This window comes from Ctenocephalides felis, unplaced genomic scaffold (assembly GCF_003426905.1).
Source record: "Ctenocephalides felis isolate EL2017-DRISC unplaced genomic scaffold, ASM342690v1 CF-g0.4_SCAFFOLD_01604, whole genome shotgun sequence".
Lineage (NCBI taxonomy): Eukaryota > Metazoa > Arthropoda > Insecta > Siphonaptera > Pulicidae > Ctenocephalides > Ctenocephalides felis.
This window is the reverse complement of record NW_020537758.1, coordinates 34,436,100-34,463,504: the sequence shown is the minus strand read 5'-3', so window position 1 is coordinate 34,463,504 and position 27,405 is coordinate 34,436,100. Positions and strand designations below refer to the sequence as shown.

The following is a 27,405-nucleotide window of genomic DNA, read 5'->3' as shown; positions in this document are numbered from 1 at the left end:
TTTCGTTTTCACGTTGTATGAATGAATTATCTTTCAGATTTTCGTAGTATGGGACAAATCGTCTTTTTGCATGGGGCCACTACGTTGCACTTGGGCCATTTTTCTTTCATCGTGTCTGATTAGACCTAAATTGGAAGCTTGACACAGCTAATATGTGGCAGATAATTTTGTTAAAGTTTTATTATCTTTTTTAATATGCTAAGTTTTTTTCATTTTGCTATATTGTGATACCTTCTCATGGCGACACAGTCGATGTCAATTTTTGTCTCTGACATATATGCAATTCAAAATAATTATGAATATTTATTTCAATATTTGGCTTATACAAACATAAAAATAGATTTAAAAAAATATTAGGGGGGCGTCCATTAATCACGATTTTTGATTTTTTTTTTTTGAACATGTTTGATTTTTTTTAAAGAAATCAGTTAAAAAATAAATACACGTGATATCTCACTATGCCCCACCCTCCCCCACGTGATATTGTGATTTTTTTTTTCAAACCCCCTTTTCCACTAAAAACCTCACGTGATTAATGGACGCCCCCTAAAGTAAATTATTCACGAACGGGTAAATCTCGCATTAATTTTTATAATTAATTTTTATAATTAAACCGCTTCTCATAGGCCTATAATATTTTAAGAGGTTCGATTTGACTATCTACTACTTTGACATTCATCAAAATCGCAGATGAGTAAACCTGAGGTTCTCCTTGAGTTGTAAAATAACAGTGCAATTTTCTCATCTGTGACTAAACTTATTTATCGGAGTATAACAATATCAGGTTTATTTTATATATTTTATAGATTTTTAAACTATTTGACACTTATTTAAATTTGTATTTTATTAAACAATTTACAACTTTTGCAATGAAATAGAGATCTCTACCGAGAACGTTTTTGAATCAATATTAATATATTGAAATGCAATTGTAACGCGTTGTGTTTTCCAAAATGCATTTTTCTAGTTATTAAAATATTTTGCTACTGTAATAAAGTTATAATAATTAACGATATTCAAGTTTAATATAATAAATTAATATGTATTTTATGTTTTCTAATTATATAATGAATTAAAATTTTGAAAAACCGGCCGCGAGGAATTAGTACACTGCGCGGCCGCTACATTTGCGCGATTTACCCGTTGGTGAATAATTTACTTTATATTTTTAATAAAAAGCTAAATATTGCATATATATATACATATATATATATATATATATATATATATCTTTTATAATTAATATTTATATAATTAGTAACGTTTTCTTTCATGAGACGATCGTTCAACTATCTGAATGTATATATCTGAATGTATATATATATATATATATATATATATATATATCTTTTATAATTAATATTTATATAATTAGTAACGTTTTCTTTCATGAGACGATCGTTCATCAACTATCTGAATGTAAATATATCCAGTTTTTTGAACCTTTTATTTTGATTCATTCAATATTATATAACAATTAGAATTTTTGATAGAATTTTAACGATATTTTAGTTTAATAAATTACTATTTTTTATCTTAATATTTTATATAATTTTTTATCTTAATATTTATATAATTTGTAACATTTTCTGTCATGAAATAATTGTTCAACAACTATCATTGCTCAAATATATCAACCTATTTCTTTTTTCATATGGCTATGCATTTTCAACTTTCATTAGGATTAATTCAATATTATAATTAACCATTAGGGTTTTGAAAGAACTTTATAGCATTTGCAAGTTATGACATCAAAATGATTTTTGCTTGTTCAAATATCATGGATACGTTGCTTTAGTTTGAGCAACATTTGACATAGACTGGTGTAATAAAATAGAATGGGAAATACCTCATAACTATATACACGGTCATACAATACGATATTACGTTCTAAATGTGCTTAAAACAGTCTAAACAACGATATATATATATATATATATATATATATATATATACATATGCATATATATATATATATATATATATATGTGTGTATGTATGTATGTAATTTCATACATAATTTCATTCAATTCAAAAAATGAAATTTAATATGTAATATGAATACATTTGAACATATTTTTTTGAGTTTTTCATGTGCTCTATCGATTATTATGTAAAATGTGTATTAAGTTTTCAACGATATGATTTTTGATAGCTTGTAATATATAGTTGTTCATTTAGTGATGGTAGAGATCTGATTTTTTAATCTTTCAAGAATTGCCTACTATTTTCGTCCGTTAAAACTTTTGAATAAATATTTTTATATATCATGAATTTAAGTAGACATTTTTTGCAGCATTTTATCTTTAGTTGTGAAGATTTACTATCGTTATATATGTTTTGTATAATTGTTGAATTTGGTTTAATAACTTAACAAAAATAATAAAAATTTTGCTATTTAAATTTATTATTTAATATCATACGTTTCGGCTGAGATTTAGAATCATGATGCAGTGATGAATAATATATTTCTTTCACTTTGAATAATATTCTGCAAAGTAACAATACATTACTGTTGTATTAAAATAATTGAATTATTTTAATTACATACATAGTAAAAAATGTTGTTCGAGATTCTGTAAGACAGGTTTTATTTGCTTTTATAAATGTGTAAAAAGTAATTGTCTAGTAATTAATTTTTTTTCAAAATAGTACTTATTATTAATAATCTAGTGCTTATTTTGTTATCTAATTGTTAAAATGAAATCAAAATCAGCCAAATTCAAAATTATGTCATCAAATCATATTCTGTAGAATATTAGAATGCATATTCTGCAGCATTTCCTATTTTTGATCATTCTTATTATTTTCCTTATATTATTATTTTAAATTTAAATAAATTACTATATAAAATATTACTATATAAATAATTTTAACAAATGTTATGTAAAACAATATTTTTATAGATTTTCAATAGTTTAACTATATCGATAATTTTAATATTTGTCAAGATAATAAATGTATTAATGCTCATTTTAAAAACAAATTTTCGTGTTTTTGTAATTATCTTGCATTGTAGAGTTTTTTCATAGCTTTGTACCTAAATAGTAGTTACTAACAAACTAATTTTGTTTACTTATAATGTTCCAAGTTTAGGAAGTTTAGAAAAGTGTTTTACTTCTTCTAATATTTGTATTTGATGAACAATTTGAATTTTCGCGAAAGTATAACTCTTTGTTTATTCCCAAAAATACAATATTTTCGTTAAGAATGCAAGTTCGCATTTTTTCTATTTGAAATACATTTATAATTTAATATAATAATTATATTTCATTATGAAATAATCAATCAATAACTTTTGATCTATTTAATTTCTGCACCACTTACTTGATACTTTATTGCTAATGTTCACTTTGGCTATTAATTTAGATATATAAAGATTAATTGATCTGTATGTATCAATAAAACTAAATTGTTTTAAAATGCTTTTATAAAAGATTAGTTTTTACAAATTTTAGTTAAATATTTTTTACTTAGGGATATATGGTCTTTATATAGTGTGGGTTGTATTTTGAACCAAAAAAGATTAGTCAATACTGTAGTTTTTTTGACCACAGTTTTTGTATTACTCGTGCTAAAATTATACGGACAATTCACTTATTCGCAATACTCATTAAACAATAATTTGAGAGAATATTTTATACCATTTCTGAACTATAGTTTCGTATATTTGTTGATTTTTTTGTTTTGCTTGATCTAAAATTGAAAATAGAGCCTTAAATATATTTTTTTTGAATAGTTACGAAATTCTGAATTAGTTTTGCAAATTTTCATACAGTGATTTGATGTACAGTGTTAAAATCTGACCACAAACATTTCTTTTGAAGAGCGCGATTTCTTATTATATTTTTTGGGTACAACTTATTTTTTTGTATTATACTTGTAATTTTGCAACTCGGTAAACCTCACTTTTTTTGCTATATATTTTATTATTTTTATAGATTTTTGGTGAAAAAAAAATAGGAAAACTAAAAATTGTGGCTTGAAAAATTTGTTTGAATAGTAATGAGATTATATTGATAATCTTGATCTTATAATAATGCTCTATCAATATTCAGAGTTTCTCTTATGCTCAAGTATAGTACAATCATTTTCAGGTTATTTAAATTGTTTATTTAAAAAAAAATTATACTTATTTTAGTATATATAAGCAAATGTCTATATTTTTACATTCATTGAATTGGCTTTTAAAAATACAAAATCACAGTAATTTAAAGAAGTAATAATTTCAAAACATATTTCTTAAAAAAATTGAATTGCACATTCGAATTAAAAGTATTTTCTTTATCTGATTCGTTTATTAACTTGTAGAAAAAATGTATAGTTGTTTCTAAATTTGGGTAACAAAATTTAATATATGAACTATTATTTTCGAAATTTTCAACTATTTTTTTATCTGTCAATTAATATAGATGAATTTTGCAAGAATATATATATATATATATATATATATATATATAATTATTATTACATATGTATAATTTTATATAAATAGAAACAGATAGTAGTCAAACATGTTTGAAAGGACTACCAAAAAATAGGAGCTCATTAAATTGATAGGTTTACATCGGTTTAATTTGTTTCATAACTTAATGATTAAGTATTAAGTAACAATAATAATGATTTTTCAAATAATCATAATTATCAAATTTATAAACAAAAATAACTAATTTGCAAGTTTCTTATACGATTTGAATTAGAACTTGATTATTGCAATAAATACAATTTATATGGTATCAAAATATATAAGGATATTTGTCTAATTTGTGTAACATTAGAGTAATCTATAAAATCAATTTATTTATAAAATTGATTCATTTATATTAGCATTCGTCTTAAGCGCTGATATTTTGTGAATAAAAATATTTTTTTTTAATTTTAATATTTTAGTAGTGTATTAAAAATCTTTTAGATATTGTAAAAATATTTTCATTTAGTTGCGAGCATTTTTCTTCTTTCCTTTTTATTTAATATAAATATTGTTTAATTTTGACTTTCAAATGTCAGAACCATTTATTAACAAATTGCTTTTTTTGTTTCAGGAGCATCCTAGGAAGTTTGAAAGGATAGTTGACCTAGGCTGATCCTAGAAAATATCTTAAATGAAAACTTAAAAACCGGTTTTGTAAACTTAGTTAATTTAGTGAATTTAGTGTTCAAATTATCTGTGACCGCCTCATGCGGATGTATGAAATAAAGTAGTTTTAGTTTGTGACCATAATGCATTTAAAACTGTTATTTGGTTTGATTGCCTTTTTGGTGGCACTTGCCGCAAATGGGGCTAATTCACAATATGCTGCCATTCAGGAGGCCAAAGATTCCCTAAGGCGGGCTTTAGACCGCAGTAGGATGAAGGAATATACAATTTGGAAAAATGCTAAATCTTTTCAACGACCACAATATGAAAGTCAAAAAATTGTTTTTGAACCACGTGGTAGGTAGATTTGATTTTAATTTATTACTTTTATCATGAAGTTACAAAACTATTTTCTACTTGATGAGGCTTGGAAAATGATATTTTAACTCAACCTATAACATTGAATTTTCTAAAATGCTTCAAATCGTTACCTAGTTTTTGTTATTTAGTTTATGTAATTTAGTTTGCATTTATAGAATTGACAACAGTAATAGTAAATTATTGCAGCTAATAAAATGACATAAGAGCAAGAATTTCTCGAAATTTACATTTACTTTGTAAGTAAGCATTAAGGGGAGTCGACCGCGATTTTTCTATTTTTAGCACAGTTAAATTTGTTTTACCTTTTTAAAACCATTTCTATTATATCTTTTTTACTTTCAACATCATTTGTCTAATAATTAGACAAATAGTAGGAAGCAACGTTTTACAAATTTAAATGAAATTAACCTATAACTTTTCACTTTGGCTGGATCTGTGTATAGTTTCAAATTTGAATTGAAGATGAAAAATTCATTTACAAATCGTTAATTGCATCAAATAATGGTTTATTTGCATGGAAGAGTTATAAACAAAATTGTTCAATTTTAAAATATAATAACTTTATCCAACAATATTTTTTTTTAATTTATATATTTTAAGATTGCTGTTTCTTTCTGTTCATTTTAAAAAAATATATAATTTTTGCATGTTGGTTTTTATCATCTATTCATACATTAATGTACTTTATTTTATTTCACATTATCGAAAGTAAGAAATATCGCTTTGGTATTGTATCAAATATTGAAGGAGGTAAATTTAATTTAACATCGGTTTGTTTGTTTCCAGGTACTATGTAATATAATATTTTATGCTTTATTGCCTGCTTTATATAATTAATTAAATTACAAAAGCATATAAACGCTTATTAGTTTCTGTTTGATTTTTTTGCTTCGAAAATTTGATTCATTTCTATTCAACTTTTAAATGTTTACAATTTTTAAATCTTTAAAATTTTTAAAAATTTAAACTACATAAACATATTAATATTTTTCATATATTTTTCGATTATTTTGGCTTGTCTGTATATTTAATAATTATACGGGTAGTTAATGATTTATTATGAAGATATAATATATTATGAAGTTACGAATTTTTGAAATACGCAGCTAATATGAGATAGAATTCACGAATTTATATGTTGTATATTATTTTTTTCTTGGGCAAATTATTTTACATCAAAATTTTTATTCGTTATATTAGATCGAGTAGTTATTTGATATAAAAAAAGCACGCTCATGCTTTTTGTTTATTTAATTTGGGTTTGGACAACTCAATAGATTTGGATTTCGTTCGATTTGTGTATATTTAGCCGTTTATTTTGAAATTCCATTTATCTTAAAATGGAGATATTTAAGAAAATTTAAAAATTCAAGTATACGATGTTAACGTGTCGTACTACTTAATTGTATTTAAATTAAGTAGTTAAATTTCTAGTTACTATTAAAATAGTGGCAATTATTAAGTGAATAATATTCGTTTTTTAATAAGTAGGATGATTCTAATTGATAAAACAAAGCTGAACTTAGTTTAAATATTTTGAAATACATCAGGAACATAATTTATGCGATTCAATTATTTACATAACGTGCAAAATTACAATATAAATGCATTACAAAATAATTCTCAACCCATTTTGTGCATGTAAAAAGGTTTTGAAGTAATCATGATGTTCAGGTGGTGTATACCGTAATAAGTCCATGAATTTTGCTGTAATTTGTCTGATTTTTATACAGGTATCGATAAAATATTTTCGTACTTTTTGGGTCTATCTCTACGTGGTGATAAATTCAGAATTTTAAAATTTTCAATATCATTCTTTGATGTCATATAAAAATTTTTGTACATTTTCTAACAAAACGCATCCAACATATTTTTAGCCAATATAATGCTTCTACATTAAATTTTTTACTCTTTTGAAAATGGTATCTTCTAAGAATTTTGTTCATTGATTAAGTAATTGCTTAAAATTATTTTTATCACTTACCATCATCCTACATTATCAATTAGTAAATATAATACATATTTGTATATGTGTGGGAGTGGTGTTTCGGATAATGTATATTGTTAAATTTTCAATTATTTTTTCCAAAATAGATATTTAATTCAATGGTAATGTTTACAAACAAAATGATTTTAAATTGATTTCTCAATTTGCTTTTCAATTTTTTTTTATCTCGCCTGTGGAGTTTCCTTTTTAATCCACTAGTTTTCTGGTAAAGCTCTTTTGCCCATTAAATATTTTTTTCCATAAAATATTTAAATAAGACGGAAATTTTTACTTTTAATCATATTTAACTAATAATTATTTTGCCAAAACCGTCGTCCGTTAATTATTTTTTGTCTGTATCATCTGATTTAATAACGATTTTCTTCACTATCCTCGACTTGGGTACCACACTTTATCGTCAACTTTATCGTTTTTATTCACTATTTATATATACATTATTTATCACTATTTTCCATTTTAAAAGTTATTCGAGTTTCTAGCAAAAACTTTATACACTTTTTATTAGTTAACACCACGTGTTACCATGAAACGACTAATGACTAATGTAATAAGGTTTTTCTCAATTTCTATTTCAGGTTGTAATAATTTTCTTCATAAAATTTCTATTGATAATGAATTATGAAATGATTTTGAACATATATGTTATATTAAAAATTAAAAATAGTAGTAGTGGTTACAATACAAGCATTTACATTTATTTGACTTGCTTTTGTCACATCTGAATTATTGTTAAATAATTGTGTGTTTTGTTAAAGGAATTCAATTATATATAATATAATATGCTTGGATATTTCATAATTATTTTTTTAAATAATAATTTTATTTTTTTAATTTAAATCATTTAATTAATATATTTTTATTATGTTTTCAATGTATTTGCCAACCAATGTTATGAAGAATTTTTTTAAATGCCGTCGATGAAATTAAATAATATTTACATTTTTTTCTAAATTTAATACTCAATTCTATTAACATAATGGGTATTTTTTTATATTATTATTCTAAATAAGAATTACAATTTGATGTACCGTTTGATAAGAAATACAGAACGATATTAATTCGCATTAGTCAGTTGTACTATTTATGAAACAATCGTTTTAATTACACCCGAAATATTTGGTGATTAATGTATAAATTTTATTACATTGTAAATTTCTATAGCTACTACCCTCGCCGTGATAGTAAAAAAATAATATGTTTTAAAATTTTGACTTTTAAATCATTATATTTTGCATAAGATGAGGTTGATTAAAATTAAATAATCTACCACTTTTTTACCATTTGCCATAATACAACAGTAGGAATACTATTTTTATATTATTTCTATTACTTTTTAAGTTACATTATTCTGTCACGTTTTTTTATCTTGGGGATTACTCTTATTTTAGGTACAGAATTATTCATCAATACTTTAAATATTCACTGGTAGTTTGTTTATTTCACTTCACTAATACACTTGTTTTTTATTCTTATGCTAATTAATCTAAATATATACTACTACAAACCTGATTTTATTCAATCAATACTTTAAATATTCTTCACTAATACACTACTTGTGTTTTATTCTTACACTAATTAGTCTAAATATATACTATAAATCTGATTTTGTTTTTTAATCAAAATTATATTCCATAAAATGTCGGTTTGCTCTTAAATTGATATTATGTAAAAATATAATCCTGATATGTTTTTTTAAAAGAAATTTTAGATCGTAGTTCAAAATGATACTTTAGTTTTGTAATTACACTTATAATAAAATTATAAGCACGAACCACGTTTTAATCCGAATGAGAAAAATTTCTTTTTGAAGTTGAGTTGATTTATTGGCTTTTTCATTAGTAATCAAACAGACCTTGCAATAAGTTTACCAAAAACATGCTTTTAAAATAGATTTTTTGAACAATGCTACTCGTTTTACAGTAATTTTTATGTTTTAAAATTAAACAAGATTTTGAATAGAAATAATAAATAATAAATAAATAAACATTTTTCAAGAACACTGTGAATATCCTCAAACTCCCCGTCACAGATCTTTCAGAAAAGATTCTTATAAAAGGCTCTTCTCTCATATGTAGTGTTAAAATCACAAGAAACTTAATTCAAATTGTTTGAACGATTGATTGTTTTCATTATTTTACTTTATCAGGAATCAATAAAATTATTTAGATATGCAATATTTTACAATTATCCGAAAATGATTCATCACTTGAAATAATTTATTTATTTTTTTAAATTAGTGCAATATTTCATTTGAATATAGAAATATTTGACTTTTAGAATATATTTGTTTTCAAAATATATATTATTTATAACTTAATTTTTTGAAATGCTTCATTGATTATATATATATATATATATATATATATATATATATATACATGTACCCTGTATTGCAAAATGCATTTTATTTTCTAATTGCAAAAGTTAAATTATTAATAACTGCATGGAATTATGCTATGAAACTTGTACCATTATTTATATTTTATTCGTAAATTGATTATTATTTTGCGCCTTCTGAAACTTTCTGAAACTTTGATTACGATAAGTGATTTTTTTTAATAATCTTTATATTATTTTTACCAAATATTGTTTTGTTTTTAGATCGATTAATTGAATCAAGTAACTTGTAAAAATTGACTTTTTAACATCCAAAGACCAAAACTAAAAAATAATAATGAAAGATATAAGAATCGTTTCTAATATAAATGGCACTTTGATTACTTTAGATCATTTTTTAAATAGTCTTTATACTATTTTTACCAAGTATTGTTTTGTTTTTAGATCTAATAATTGAATCAAGTAACTTGCAAAAATTGACTTTTTAACAGACAAAGACCAAAACTAAAAAAATAATAATGAAAGATATAAGAATCGTTTCTAATATAAATGGAATGTTGAGGGCCTGGTGTAGGATTTTATTCTTAATGATTGCAAGAGCTGGATGAAGTCAACATCTGATTTGCTGCAACATCCCCCCATTAGCTAATATTAGTTTCATTGTAATATTAGTAGATTTTCACCAAATGAACCAAATTGTCTCCTTTAGTTTGCTTTTTTACAATATAATAATGGGTTTTGTGATTTTGTCCTAAACTCATAGAAAGAATAATACATTTTTTTTGAATTTAAGATTTTTTTCGGCCTTGTGTTTACAAATTAGTTATTATACATTATATTTTATAATTTTAACAAATACAACCCATTTTTTACAAATAGGTAAATATGTATTACATTGATTTATTATTTATATTATAGACACAAAATATTGCTCTACTTTTATTTTATTAGGCTAATAAGCTGATTCTACAATTCTAGAATTGTAATATTCTAGATAAATTTAAAGTTAGATTTTATGAAAACATTGAAATTCATATTCATTCAAGGCTTATTGACTTGAAAGTATTTTTAAACATATCGTATTATACAGTCATCTATTCAAATATATAAATTTTGATGTGCAACAATTATTAATTAATTGCACTTACTAATATTAAAGTTTTCTATCTATTTTCTATTTCTTTTCTGATAGCCTACAGGTATCTTTCGAACATTTTCATTACATAGTTGACAGTTGACTTTGATGTATTTTGCAATTATTTTGGCAATTTTTTATGAAAACAACAAAAAACAAAATACTGCATCAATTATCTTATGACATATGTTGGTGAACTTTTTTAAACAATAATTTTTGCAAGTATCCTAACAAGACTTTGTTGATGTAAGACTTTTGGAATGCAGGTTTTAATAATATAGAATCAGTTGACTATTGACAATAATTAGGCGACACTATTTTATATTGATAGAAGATTATTGTAGAATGAGTTTTCTTTTATATCTGGGTAATGTTCTGGCAGAGCTTTGGCAAGTGAACATGACGTATAAAAAGTACAAAATCAAAATAATTTTAAAGTGTATAGAATTTTTATTAAAAGTTATTGGAACAGTTTTTTTTAAATTTACTTCTGATTGATACTCCTATAAAATGCAAACTAAATTGAATGCTTCATCGATTATTTTTTATCCAACAAGTATAAGTGATACTGAAGCGATAAGAAGTCGTAAAACATTTTTTGAAACACATGCCAAAATTTTTGTAATATGTGTTAATTTTGAAATATGTTAGACATAATTATAAGTATATATATTTATAGATTTAATTTTGTCCATCAAAACAAGAATGTAAATTTTATTTTGAATTGGAAAGTCCGAATAGCAAAATTTTATTTGAACATGTTTGAATTTATACTCGCCGCCACGAGCTGGATGTTATAATAAATATCAGATATGAATTGTAATTATATATTTTTTTATAAATTAATATGTTTTTATTATCGAGAAAGTTGATGTATATCGGATATTTTATTTTGTTTAGTAATTTCGTAATGAATTTTTATTTAGAACTTTAAATTTTATAATAATTTTTACTAAGCTTTAAATGATACATATTAATATATTGAGGGTAATTTATGACATGTTGAGAATTACGGTAAAAACAGTAAAAGATCTCATCATAAATTACTACTAAATTTTAGCTTTACTTTATTAAATTTTATTAGCCCATATTTTTTATATTGTTCATTAACATTTGATTATAACGTAATGAGTCGATACATAGCCCTCAAAACTTCGACCTACCTGCTTTTTCAAAAACTCTTTGAACTTTTGTTACTTTTTATGTATAAAGTAAAATTTACTTTAATTTAGTACAATTATTGATAAACTAGATTTTGTCATATATTAGATTCTGTACATGATTGAATATGCAATTAAAAAACATTTGACAGGTTTTGTTTTTGTATATACTTTTATCTTAATATATTTTGTATTTGTAATTTACTGAAAAATTGACGGATAGGCAGATATGAGTAAGAAATGAAGCTTTCTGCATTAGTTACAATTAATAATTTTTTTTCTTTTAGGTATGGGGCCTTTATACAATGCCACACACGTCATTTTAAATAGCGTTATCGGGGAAAAGGCTTTTCCAGAGGGCCTAATCCGCGTTGTGGACCACCAAATTGTTGTCAAAGATGACGCCCTGGATGATTGGCCTAATATTCTTCAACACTATGCTGCTGTGATAGCTATTATTGTTATTGGGCTACTTTTTGCTATCATCACACCGATTGTCGGGTTTGTACACAAAATTTAATCCAATATTTTTTACCCTTTTACGTGTTAATACTATCTATAACTATCTTGTATCTACATGTATATTTGAAAGCTTATTAAAAATTTATTAAACTTATCTGTACAACGTAGAGAAAGTACAGAGGGCAATTTGAATGATCTTTTTAATATTTCTCATTAAAATCATCTAATATTATATTGTGTCTAGTGCTAATTAAATTGACACTTAATGAATATATACGTAACTCATATTAACTCGAAGCATATTTTATTTAAAATTTTAATGAATGGTACAAACATTTTCCTCCCTTGCATTGTTAATAATGCATGATATATTTCGTAATATGGGATAAGTCGTGTCGTTTTACATCAAATTTAAATGATTTTTAAATTAATAAAAAATATGTTTTAAAAGTAGTCATTCTAATATATTCAGAATTAGTTCTTTTATTTTAATTCTTGATTACCTTCATCATTTTATAAGAAAGAATGTTTGAAAAAAAACATTGGAAAAAGAAATAACTTGCAGATGAATTCATAATCTACGATTAAAGTTGCTGTGCTATAACTTTATTTATAATTGTTACTTTTGAAATATGTTTATTTTTCGCACTTGACTTTTTTTACTTGTGTCTTTTAAGAAGCCCAATGATATACTCTATTTTTATATCGATTTTGCATTACATATTATAAGTACGTGTTCATATAATTTTGCACTTATGTGATTTATATTTTACGATATTTTTTATTATAAAAACATTTTATATAGTTTCAAATGTTTTTACTACATTATTTTTCTTATTAGATTATTTATAATTCAGTTTTTTTCAATAATTTGGAATTATTGGAACAGAAAGCAACAAATTTTAATTGAACAAATTCAAAAAATCTTAAAGATTTTATAAAAACGTTGAAATTTATAACAATTTATAATATTGTGTTTTCTGAAATTTTACTTCGGAACTTGTTTAAACTTTTTATATTTCTTGAAAGTGCTATAAACCATTTAAATATTTTCACATTTTTGAAATACATAATTTTGATTTGAATAGTTATTTTTTGACAAATAAATTAATCAAAATCTGAATTTATTTCTTTGAAAATGAAGAAAATTTTACATAGCAATTTACAAATGTTGCTTAGTTTATGTTGTATTTAGTTAGCTTTATATGGTATATGAATTTGCAAATCGAATTTATAATTATGGTTACATGATATTGTAATATTTCCATACGGTTTTCGTTGGATGCAATGTAAGTATTGAGAAAAAAAACATGAAAAAAATATTTTGAATAAATATATATAGAAAACCTATTTGTTACCTTTTTTATTATTTTTTTTGTATTAAATTTTGCTATTAAGTTTTATTACTTATTTTATTTGTCTTGTAATATTTTATATTCGGTTTGCAAAACGTTTTTGTGCGTCTTTCTGTTGTTTTTTTGGTGATATTGTAACTGTTGTTATTTGTGTCTGAAATGGTAGTGTGCTATATAAATATATGTAATTTTATACACTTTTTTCCGACGCTAGACAAGAAATATAAGAAGCAATCTTTTTTTAAAACGCTAGTGTATTTCTAATACAGCATAGTTTTTTCTCTCTTTTTATTTTTTTTTTTCAAATTAAAAATATGAAGCAATTGATGAAATTACGTTGTCTATTTTATCACTTTCTTTTAAATGTATAGTAATCTAAAAATACGAAATTTAAAGAATAAATTCCGAGATCTTGTAAATTAGCATTTTGTGTATGTATTAGATTAGCAAATTGATATTTGAATCGCCTTCTTGTATGATATTGATTCGTCATAATAATGGCATTCTTTATTATCACGTTGACTGGCTTGCAATATTGCGATATCTGTATTAGGAAGCACCTTTTTTTGACAACTATTTTGAAAGACCTTTTAGGTCATTCGAATAAGAATAACTGGAAAAATACTTTATAGCGGTAATAACTTTTCGGTATATTTTTTTAAATACGAGATATTTCAACCATTATTTCATAAGACATTTTTTCATACCATTTGATAACTAGGTTCTAGAATTAAAAATTTTAATATATTATTTGATTAAATCAAATTGACATTATATTGAAAGTATATACAATTTATGTCTTTAACGATATTTAAAAAAAATAAAAATCGACTAACATATAACAGACTAAAATTCCAAATAGCCAATTGCCTTCTTGAGCAGACACACGAGCAGACCAAAGGCGTTGTAAAAAATATTGCTGATCAATGTTAATTAATGATAATGATAATTTAACCAAAGAATAATATAGAAAAATATTTAGAATTTTCAATTTAATAGATCTAGTTTTTATAATGTTTCTTCGTAATCAAATAAAATTTGGGATTTTTCAACAGGTTTTGTTTCTGCTGCTGTCGTTGTGCTGGTTCTTGTGGGGCAAGATCGCAACCATTCGACAAAAAGCACGATACTTGCAGGAGGGTGTACTTGGGGCTATTTCTTATAATTGTTGCCACAGCCATGGTGTAAGTTTGAGAACAAATTGATTTTATTATTGAATTGAAACATTGATTTTTTGCGATTTTGAAATTTCATTTAATTAAAAGAGATATGTGATAGAGTCCTCGAACGATATCTTAAAAACATGTGAAGTTATGAATTTTTCAACAACAATATTTGAAAGTAGAGGGAAAAAGGTGTATAACAAACCATATTAAGGTTTACAGTGTTATCTCTGTAAAAAGTGTATCCATGAAATTTATAGTTGAATAATGCAATTGTTTTTCCGCCCTCCGGTTTGCCCCCTGGCCATACTAATTTACCCAGCTTATGGAGTAAAAAGAAGAAAGTCCCAAATTTTCGAAAACAGTACTAAAACACATTTCTACAATGATGATAAAGCTGGAAGCTTTACCGAACATAGTCGGATAATTGTTCGTTTGACATGTGTTGTTTGTTGTGATTTATAGTTGGTTTGATTTTATAATATGAAAGTTAAATTGGACCTTTGTGAACCCTACCATAATACACACAATAATCAAATGTAAACCGACATCAACTTCTTTTATCTTACTTAAAGTTTTGATATTTTATTTAGAGATTACAAAGTTATGTCTATTATAATTATTTCTTTCCAAATCGAATATGTATTTTCGCTTGCAATCTTCGTAAATGGATTTTAAAATTTCTCCTAAAAAAAATTTCAAAACTCTGGCTCGCATTTCTAAATCTCGTATTTATAATTTTTTAGATAATTTATACTCTTTACGGATGATACGACAATTTCATAATTCTGCAAAAATATTACTTTTCATTAACAAAATTTCTCTGTATTACAAATCTCGTTTGAACTAATGTAAAGCTTTTATAATATTTGAGCTTGATTTATTATAAAAAATTGATCTGTCAAAAGTTACATTACCATTTTTCAATTTTTTTTTAGTTATTCAGCATTTTTTATATATTTTGCATTTGAACATATTTTATTTATTTGCTTATATAAAGTTGATAGAAAAAATAAATAAATATGCAAAACAACGCATGATCATCAACTAATATTTTTTACAAAATAATTTGAAATCAAATTTTGATTATTTTGTAGATAAATATTCTAAATTATAATTTTATAATTATTTTACAATTCGTACAGTTGCAATAATCTTTTAAAAATCTACCAATATCTCTAATCATTGCGTTTTTTTATTATTTTGAATTTTTTTTTAATAAAATGAGGTTTTTATAAAATTCTGTTGTGTTGTGATCAATTTTCGTCAAAGCAAGGTTTCTATTCGTATCAGGAACACCGTACATTTGTATATTTATGTAATTGTTTTCCATTTTCGAAAGCCACAACGTGTGTTTTTTTTATTATTAATTTTTTTGGTTATACTGTATTTTTTGATAAATTTCACAATCATATTCATATCTTCAAATAATTATTTATTTATTTTTGAATATTTAAGTTAAATTTATATTTCATTTCAATTAAAATACAAAAATCTATAAATTTGTTCATACATTTCGATAAATTTCAATAATGAATTTGATCTTCTATTCTATCATGACCCTATTTTTTAACATTTTAACATTTTGATCAATTATTACAAGTAGTCTTTATTCAAAATCATACTTTTCCGAGAAATGTTTCCATTTGTTTTAAAATTAATACTTTAAATGTGGACAATAATATGAGAACGAGGACCGAGTGTAATAGATTTATATAAATCATCTTTGTCTGCAAAATAGTTTTTACTATATTTTTTAAAAATGTTCTTCGCGAGCTTTATTAAATTTTCATCACAGCGCTACATATTTGAATCTAAATTTATGTTATTAGTCTCATAAAGAACAGAAAATTAAATAAACTTTGTAAAAATGAGTTGAAACAGTTACGGTCTTTATGAAGGGAAAAGTTTGAAAAGTTAATCAGTTTTTTTAATTAAATTACAATATAGACAATAATAATAGAATAGTATAACCAAATTTTACCCTGTTGAATTAATCTAACTACATCTCAATTAAAATTATAACATATTTTAAATACCGATAAAGAATTAAAAAATAATCTGTTTGTATGATATTTATAGCTTTTGAAAATGTTATCGTTTGGTGATTTCGAGATTTTCAGAAATCTCACGAGTGCAGTTTTGAATGTTTCTATTCGAGTGATTTTTATTCGATACTGGTATTTTTGCAGTGGTCGCAATTTATTTTAATTTTTTTATCAGTAAATTTTAGTAAGACTTATGTTCATTATATGTAGTCGTCTATGAGGTAACCAATATATTACCAAATATTTTGATAATAAATTGTACAGGAATAATGTATCATTCGGTTGTGATTGTAAAATTTATATTTGTTTATTTAATTACTGAATATTAATCATTTGATTGAAATTTTTATTTTAATGTGAACTATTTCTGGCGGGCAATATAGAGTATCATAATTAGTAACGAGATATTAGTAAATCATTGTTTTAATTATCAAGTGTAATATTACTAATTTTCTGACGGGATATTAATTTATGAATATAATACTATACTTGCATTTGTTGTATAGTACAAAATTGCTTATAATAATTAAATGTGGTATCTTCAGAATTTTTGCCTTTTGTCAAATTGTTTCTGAAAAATTACTATACTTACTTACTTTATTTCATAAAATATGACTAACACTTTGATGGGTTGGTTTACAAATTTTAAATATGATATTGTTTGATACTAATTAGTTAGATATTCTTACATTTTACCAATTACTTCATGGAATATTTAAATATTCATTCCAGCAGTGATTTATAACAATTCATTCGTATATTTTTAAATTACTCTCTTGTAATTAACGCAAAAAAACTACGTGTTAAAACATATATTTTAGGATAAATCAGCAATAATCTTCTATATGTGATATTTTTAAATGCTGTTTCCTATTTATTTGTTTTTTTTTATCTACATTAATTTTATATTTTACTAATTATTTAAGGAAATATTCGAAGGCTTGCAGAAGATTCTTGCTAGTGATTAAATATATGATACCTTTAATAATGTGATACGTACTTTTTTATATGTCTTGGATCTCCGATATATGGAGTATTTTAATTTGCAAACTTTAGTTCAAATGTCGTTCAATATTATCTATCTCCTAATAATATTATATCTATTACTTTGTTGAACAGCATGAATTTAAAAATTAAGTATTTTCGAACAATTTTCAAGGTCGAATTTTTAACATTTGCAATGCGTGAACTACAAAATATAATAGGTTACCAAAATTGAGCACTGCAAAGTTTAATATTTGTTTATTAAAATGAATGTATGTATAGTTTCGTTTTAATTATAAAGAATAACTTTGCAATGTGAAGTTTGAATTATGTGATAAATTTGATCGCTTTTATAATCTAATTTGCATATGAAGGTCTGTCAGCAGTATTTTTTGGTTATTTTTTATCGAATATTGCATTCCGGAGAGAGTCTGTTTTGACTCAAAAAATGATAAACATTTTATTGCTTTTGTTTTATTTTTGTAGAATGCATATAAAAAATTAATATAAGATAATAAATATCGTATATTAAAAGAATTTGTACTATAAGTACTTTTTGTCATAATGTCACCGAATAATACTCTTCATTGTATTTAGGAAACATAAAATGGCTTTCAATTTTTAAATATATTTTTTTGCAGAAATCATTTTAACACTTCATTGTTTACTGCTGATATTTTTTTTAGAGAATTCAAAATTTGAATAGAATTGTTTAAATAATTTCAGTCTGAGTGCTATTACTTAAAGTATTTTACATCTTTATTGTTTAATGTCAATGAAATTTTTAACAGTATTTTTAATTGGTAATACATGTTTACAGATTTGCTTTTAAAAATTTGATTGATAGGAGAAATTTGTCCTTAGTATCATCTTTTACAAATATTTGATTACAAATTTTAAAAATTAATATAGTGATAAAACTATTCCTGAAACTCATATATTAATCCCAAATTCATGTGAAAATTGACTTCACATATAATCTCTACTTTTTCAGATCTGTTGATTTTTTAAATGTTCCGCAATCAATGGTCCTTTGTCAAATTACCAATAGATCAGGCACTTTAATTTTTGAAATATTAGATTATTATTGAGGTTTTAAACTGTACAATTTTAGCTTATATATATATATATATATATATATATATATATATATATATATATATATATATTTCTTTAACAATTATAATAGCCACTTGTAGTTTGGTAGTTAATTTAACAAAAAAAAACGTCTTTCAGAGTAGTAATAATCTATTTTATGCCCCATTCCTGTAGAATTTATGTTAAAAGTTTATGTGAATAATAATACAACCGTTTATGCAGAAGGATAAAAACAGACTGTCTGATTATATATTCTTTTAACTAATCACATTCATTACAAACATTAACAATCACTTGTTTTACATAAAACAAAAGACAAACATATATACATAAACATAGTAGACACAGAGCGTTTAGTATCAAACTTCAACAATTCCTGTCGTTTTAAATCATCAATTTAATTCCATTTTTCTTAAAATTTATATATCCATTATTCTGTAATTCATTGGCTTGATTTGCATTAATCTATGATGAATTATTTTATGATGAATAATTCTTAATGTTATTTTTTATATGTGTGCAAACAAAACAAGTGCATAGTTATTTTTTTAAATTATTAAATATTTCTTTTACTTTAAATTATTTGCAAGCATTTATGTGAATGAATTTTCTAGTCTTTTTAAATCGCAATTTTTGGTAATTTGTATTTGTATACCAAATGAAAATCATACTAATAACTGTTGGATTATATTTGGTTATAAGTATATTTATTTAATAAAATAATTTTTTAACTGTATTTTCATAACATAATATTAATTATTTGAATTTTACTACTTTTTATTTAATTCAATTTTATTTTTTTGAATATTTTTATTGTGGAATTTGTTTCTTTTCTACTAAATCTTGTTTTATGAAATTAATAATGAAAAATTAGATCAACATGTTTTAAAATAACTAATAAAGTCTTAAGAATAATAATTTGGTTAATGACTTTGAAGTGAATAATTTCGTTATTGTGAAGGTCTTCTTAATATTGAATTAACTAGGATCGTTTCAAAACTTTTCAAAAAATATTTTTACATGGTAATAATTGATAGCATTCAACTAAAACAGTATATAGTAGTAGTTTTAGTAGTTTTATTGCTAAGGCTAGCAGAAAATAGTTTTGTTGTCTTCTCAATTCTTACTTTATATAATATTTTAGTAATACATATATATATATATATATATATATATATATGTGTGTGTATATAAATATTATAATACTAATGAAATAGTATGTCATTAGTGGTACTTCAAAATATATGATTATATGATATATTATAGATTGATAAATTTACATAATAAAAAACAATGTGATATTTATTTTAATAAGAGGTTTATTCTACTCAATAAGTAATCAGTAAAAATTTTTCACAGATTTGGTGTCGTAGTTGCATTTGTAACTAACAGTTATATGCAAGAAGGCATTGAAGATGCACCTCAAGCAGCTCGATATGTCACCAAGGACGCCACTGTGTTTTTGAATGATACAACCAACATATGAATCACCTGCTTATAGAAAATTTCAAGGAATTACGAGAAAATTTGATTAACACACTTAAAGGTAAATAATTACATTTTACACATATTGTCCAAAAATATACTAATAGTGTTGACAATATTTTCAAGGTACATTTCGCGAATGAATGTTATTAATAATAAGAATATAAAAATTATTATTTTATATATTCAAATAAGTAACTGAGTCGACATATAATACACTAGAAACATTTACGAATATTTTTTTACAAAAAAATTGGACTATGATGTTAAAAATAGTAAATTATTTGTTACTGGTCCAACGTTTTCGATGTTGCCCAGAGTGATTTTCGTGCTATTATCGAGCTGTGTTTATCATTTATAATAAATAAAATATTTTTAATATGATTATATATTTATATCGTGGCTTAAAATGCCATTTAAACTTTTTGTTTAATATTTTTAAAATTATATAAACAATTATATATTTACAAAATTTTGCACATTATTATGAAACCTTATGAAAATTACATAAAATCATCTTCGTAATGATATTAGTCAGGTGAAATAGCGATTTAATTATTTGATTCTCGATTATTTTGGTTTTTATATTATTTGATCGAGTAGTTTTGGTTCTAATTAGTACATTGCAAAATTTTTGTAGAGTTGATGCATACTTTCAGTATGTTGATGTATATATTTCAGTTTTGAAATAAATTTGTATAGTTTTACTTCTACATATATAAATTCACATAAAATATGTTTCTTGCTGAAATATGTGTTTTTAACATTTCATATTTTCACTTCCTTGAGATTCAAAAACTTTTTAGCATATTTTTAAGCAGCTTGTGGTTTGATATATTAACCATTTTATTGTTTACTATTTTACATTTTTAATTTAACCTGTTGCATCTGTTGACGCAATTTAGCAAATTCAGAGATAAATATAGATTAAAAATAATTCAATTTTTAGTATAACTATATTTGAATATTAACTGCGATGAAGATTTAATACTATCACTATTGGGGGTGATAAAGTTGTTTTGTGTAACCAATTTCATTTACTTAAATCATTCAAATGCATAAAATGGCTATGGGAAACATGTTTTTTTTTTATATTGCTATTTTTAAATATTGTTTTTTTTTGTGTCTGTTGATATAAAACTTTGCAACTTTACATTTGTTTTAAAATCTTTTGATAATTTTCGATTATAAAAAAATGAATCTGCTATGTTTTGGGGACAATTTCTGAACCGATTTGGATTCGACATTTTATTTGCATGTTTTAATACGCAAAGTCTGTTGTTTTTTTTTATAGAGGCAGGTTTACCCATTTTTATACATAAAAAATATTTAATATAGTGAAAATTTAATTGAATTAATGTTTAGAATGCTTTAGATTTTATATTTACAAATAAATGTTTGAACTAATATACGGTAGTTCTTTTTTTTAACTTTTTGCATGTTGCAAGTTGTTTTTGAGAATAAGGATATTTCTTAAGTTGTATTTGCAAATATTTAATTTGGATATTTTCTATTGTTGATATATTTATGTGGTAATATTTTTAGTATTTTATACAAATAGTATATTATACATTATATTGTTATAATATAGGAGACTTCTATCCACTTACATATTTTATATAAATTTTAACTCATCATTAATCTTTTTCTCTCAATCTTAATAAAACAATTAATAAACAAACAAATTATGCCTGTGAAAACCTTGTATCTTTTTTATTTAAGATGAATCTAACAATCTAGTTTTTGTCCTTATTTCCTTGGAGTTGGATTTCCATTCTCTGTATTTCTATTTTTTTCTATAAATTTATATATAATTTCAAAATTGAACTCAATACTACATAAATAATTAATTTAATAATATAATTTAATCATTGTTATTAATATTTAAAAAAAAACTGAATTCAATTTTTGTTATTAAATTATCATGTTCTTTTAGAATTTGTCTTCTCCATCATTTCCCAAACTTTATGTATAAACTATATTTTTATATACTATAATAGTATATATAAATTTTTATTATCTTTGATGAGGTCAATGTAGTTCGGTTGTTCCACAAAATAGTTTGTTTTAGTTTATAAAATTGTCAAATCGCTAAAGCTTCCCATTAGTTGCATTTGCTACTCGAATGTACTTAAATAACATGTGAAATTTTAAAAATAACTTGTCTGTTCGGAGTATTGAGCTATATTGTGGAAGTACTATTTTTTCTAGTTTTATATATATATATATATATATATATATGTGTGCTTTTATTTAATTAATTGGCTTTGTCTAATAATTGTCTTCATCCTATAGTATTATAGAAATATACTTTATCGTTTTAGTTTAATCTGTTTTTCTTTTTTATTTTTCTTTTGGTGGCTTTGTGAAACACGTACTCATTCTGCAATAAAAATCCACACAAGTTTCCCTTTCGTCTCAAAATATATTTATCATTCCATCTTGTGCGGTACATTTTTTTTGAAATTTTAGTACCAATATAACTATATATAGTTTTAATAACTAACAAATCGGTTAAAACAAATTCAAAACATCAAATGTTTCATTTTAATAAAAATGTACACATTCCATTATAGTTATTGTTTTCTTGGCTATTTTATTTTTTGATCACGTTTTGAAACTTTATAAGTTTTAGTTTTGAAGTCTTTGTGTTATACCTCCTAAGTTTATAATCTTTTTATGGGCCTAATACTAAAAATTGCACATAACTCCCATGGTAATTATTTTATATTTATAGAATCAACGTTCTAAATTACATGCAAAAACCTTAAAATAAGCATATCGCTTACATATTTTCTATATAACTAACTGAAATATTTCTTTTAAAATTTTTATGTAATTTCATATATTCGTTGAAAAATATGTTGAAGTTGTCATTTATTTTTCATTTTTATTTTAAATCAAATTTTAGTAACGAATTTATTATCTTTTATTCAAATTTATATTCTAAACAGTAATTTTGTTTGTATTATTTTTCAAAATAAAATTGAACTTCAAATTAATTATTATATAAATATCTATCTTAATATTTTCAATATCATATTTTTTATACTTTCTACACTGAGGGTTTAACGGCAAATTAATGGTTGTTGTTTAATTTAATGTGTTTAATTTAATGAAAATAATAAAATATGTCTTAGCAGAAAAATTTAACTGTTGTTGTATACACATAGCCATGCATCTGAACTTTTCTTTGTACTTGATATGAATATATTCTGAAATCCATATTTGATGAAGTGTGTTAAATCTTTTGTTATGTGCATTTTGAATAATAAAAGTTGACAGTATGATGAATTCGATGAAAATATTTTCATAGTATTTTGATTTTATTTTATAAAAGAGCTCCATTGTCTACCTCAAAATAATTTAAATTTTTTATATATGTATGTCAGTTTATACAATTCTTGCTCAATTATTGATGTCTAAAAATTACATAATTATTTTTGAGATTTGTTATTTTTTGCTAATAATTTTACTAAAGAATTATATTTTATATTGTCGAAATTGTTTTTTAAATTTGAAAACAAAAATAATCCCCAAACTCGATATCAAGAATTTATCATACCTAACGCAAAAATTGATGATTTTACTTTAAAAATTTAATCTGATGGTAATAATATAAGCAAATATTAAAACTTCATAATTAAAAAAATATTTCTATGTAGTATCAATTACTGAAATTAGTTATAAACTAATCAGTTCATATTTTAGAAAAAAAACAGTACTGGTTTTTGCATATTAAATAATGGCTGTATTATTTTATAACTGCATAGAATGTTTAAAATGACGTGGAAAAATAGTCGATCTGTAGTAATAATAATAGCAAGAAGAAAAGCGATGAGATAACTGTGTTTTTTTCTCAATTTAAATACTTATGAATTTTTATATTTATAACTACCTACATTCTGATAAATCAAAATCGGAGATTTTTGGTCAAATCATGTTTTTTAGTTAAACGTAGAGAAGTTTTATCTAGAATCGTTTCATTATAAACATCATCACTATTTCTCAAAATTGCCCAACATACATATAAGCCTTTCAGTTTTTAGCTCCACTTAGATAATTGTAAGGCATAGATTTATATATTTGCTTATTTTTCGTAAAATCAAGACATATCGCTTTTTAAGTTTGACCTAGAGCTTTGTAATTGATCCTAAATTGATTTTGAATTACGTGATTATTTTTCGTCATCGGTTATGTTCCTCCTAATGGCCATTCTTGTAATTGGTGTCCAATGAATATTTATGTTTGGTTTTCTATAATGACTTGTATCATAAGTGTACAATTAGTATTAATTTTATAGTATAAATTTTTATACATTTTACATTTTTTAAAATCAAGACATATCTCATCAGAAGTTTTAAGTATTGTGAGTGATCATATTCTATTGGAAATGGATTTTCTTATAGCATAATATTTTTCATCGTCAGTTATACAAAAATTTTATCGTATTTTTGTTTTTAAACTCTAATGCATTACCACGAATTCTGTGAGTTTAATCGAAAAATTTATTCTGTTGCAATGATTTATTTCAATTATTTCATTTCAATTTTAATTTTTTACAGAAAGTGCTGCTGTTGTGACGAAGGAACTGGCAGATAAAAGTCAACTTATATCATTAAATAGATTGGAAGAAGTTGCAAGAATGTTGCCTGAAGTTCAAACTAATCTTGAGGATATGAGAAGTACTACAAAGCAACTAAGGGGTTTAGCTTTAACATTAGAATCAGGTAAATGGAGAAAAAAATTCAAATAAATTATACCATAATTTGTATTTTTATCAAAAGGTCCTATAACCTTGGGTCATATATTTTTATTTAATTTTTAGTTTTATTATTATAAGTATCTTTATCTAATTATTCTAACTGATGCTAAATAATGTTGAAATCGTTTTCGACATGAATCGTACTAGTGGTGCATGGCATCGTGCCTGAGGGCATACTACTGGATCTTACCGTATAGAATTTTAAAATTATTTAAAATTTAAAAATCTGTGCAAAGATGTGCATATGTCCTATGATCATGTTTGATTTTCATATTTTTGGATTAATAACTTCTGCGTATAAATTGCCAAATTTTAACTTGCCATTGTTATTTTTTAAAAAAAATCTATAGATCGTATAATATTTGAATTCACTTGGGTTTCTTCAATTTTTTTGCTTTTGATAATTACTTTATTTTAGTGAATTATTAGTTGAAATTATTGATTTGTACCTATATCTCCGAATTTTCAAAATATGTTCTTTTTCAGATTTGCGAGGTGTGAAAAGAGATTTATTAGTGATCCTTAAAAACTGCCAAAGTGCGAAACCTTGTCAGGACCTTTCCAATCAATATATCAACGATTTAAAAACACAGAACATGGACTACAGTTCTGTAAGTATATTTATGAAAAATTATGTTGATTCAGATATACGAGTACATAAATTGATTTTATGCAATACAATTATCACATTTAATAAATAATTATTGCTTTAATATATTTTGGGTGATTTTTTGCATTGATTTATGTTCTTTCACGTAACACATAGCGTACTATAAACAGAATCATTTTTAATCTAATTTATACTTTTCATTTTGATTATATTTTAATTATTTTTTATGAAAATATTTTTTCAAGATTTTAATTTCATTATAAGTTATTTTCGAATGCACATGCAATTTTATTACCTTCATTATTTATTACTTCTGCTGTCGTCGTCACAATTACTTGGTGTAATTACCAAATTCTGTTCAGTATTTTATATTATATTATATATATATATATATATATATATATATATATATTTATCTTGATAGTTTATTTCGCTTTTGAAACATATTGTTATATATATTATTGCATTCATTACATGAAAAATTTTATTTTCATTATATTTATAACTTCTCACAAAGTAAAACCCAATAAACTTCAAAGATTGAGAGATCTTCAAGCAGCTTTTTCTTTGTGCTCGCTTAGTTCCTTTTGTAGTTCTTTCACTGGAATTGATTATATTAAATAATATAGTTTTCTAAGGGTGAATCTCTTATCATCAGAACAACTTCTGAAAAATCTTATTTTTATCCATAGTGCTCTATGTTCTGATTTTTTTCAATAAAATGTATAGACACAAACGTTCAAGTTCTTTTTATAATGGTTTAAAATTACAATGAAATTTTACTCTTCTTTGGATTTATAATTGTTTGTGTTTAGTGCAGCAGACATTCCTACTTTCTTAAGAACTCGTTTAATTTTTGCATTTATATTTATAGAATTATCATGAACGCTCGATTTTTATACGACTAAAGGAATAACTCCTAATTTGACAAAATTTGTTTTTAAATTTCAAGTTATTTTGACACCATCTTTTAAAATTTCCATTTGCGTGATCCATTTTTCATGAATTAATATTCATAAACATGGATAATGAAATGTTGTTTTTCTTTTATAATATTGATAAATTTGTTGTACATAATTTGCATTGCAAAAATTATAATATTCCAATTTTATTAGTTTAACTTTGTAAAATCGTTAATTTTATTTATTGTATTAGTTTAACATATTATATTTAGTTTGTGAGGTAACTTTCGTTATCCACAATATTTTTATGAATATAAACTCCAAATATTTTGCTTTCTCTAATGTTTATTAACGTTAACACGTTATGATTAATTGTTTATAGGGTAACAGGAGTCGTTATTACAATGCATTGAATTTTGTTTTTTATATTTACCC

General features: G+C 23.5%; 1 protein-coding gene across 1 annotated transcript in view; it reads left to right on the top strand.

Moving 5' to 3' along the window:
* The window catches only part of LOC113373652 (prominin-like protein), a 127,083-nt gene that overhangs the window by 35,786 nt on the left and 63,892 nt on the right, over nucleotides 1–27,405 (top strand). Inside the window, exons 3-5 of the mRNA XM_026613936.1 lie at nucleotides 5,043–5,434; nucleotides 12,386–12,599; nucleotides 14,971–15,099. Coding sequence (XP_026469721.1) covers nucleotides 5,221–5,434; nucleotides 12,386–12,599; nucleotides 14,971–15,099 — 557 coding nt within the window. The 5' untranslated portion in view covers nucleotides 5,043–5,220. The remainder of the gene's footprint in view (nucleotides 1–5,042; nucleotides 5,435–12,385; nucleotides 12,600–14,970; nucleotides 15,100–27,405) is intronic.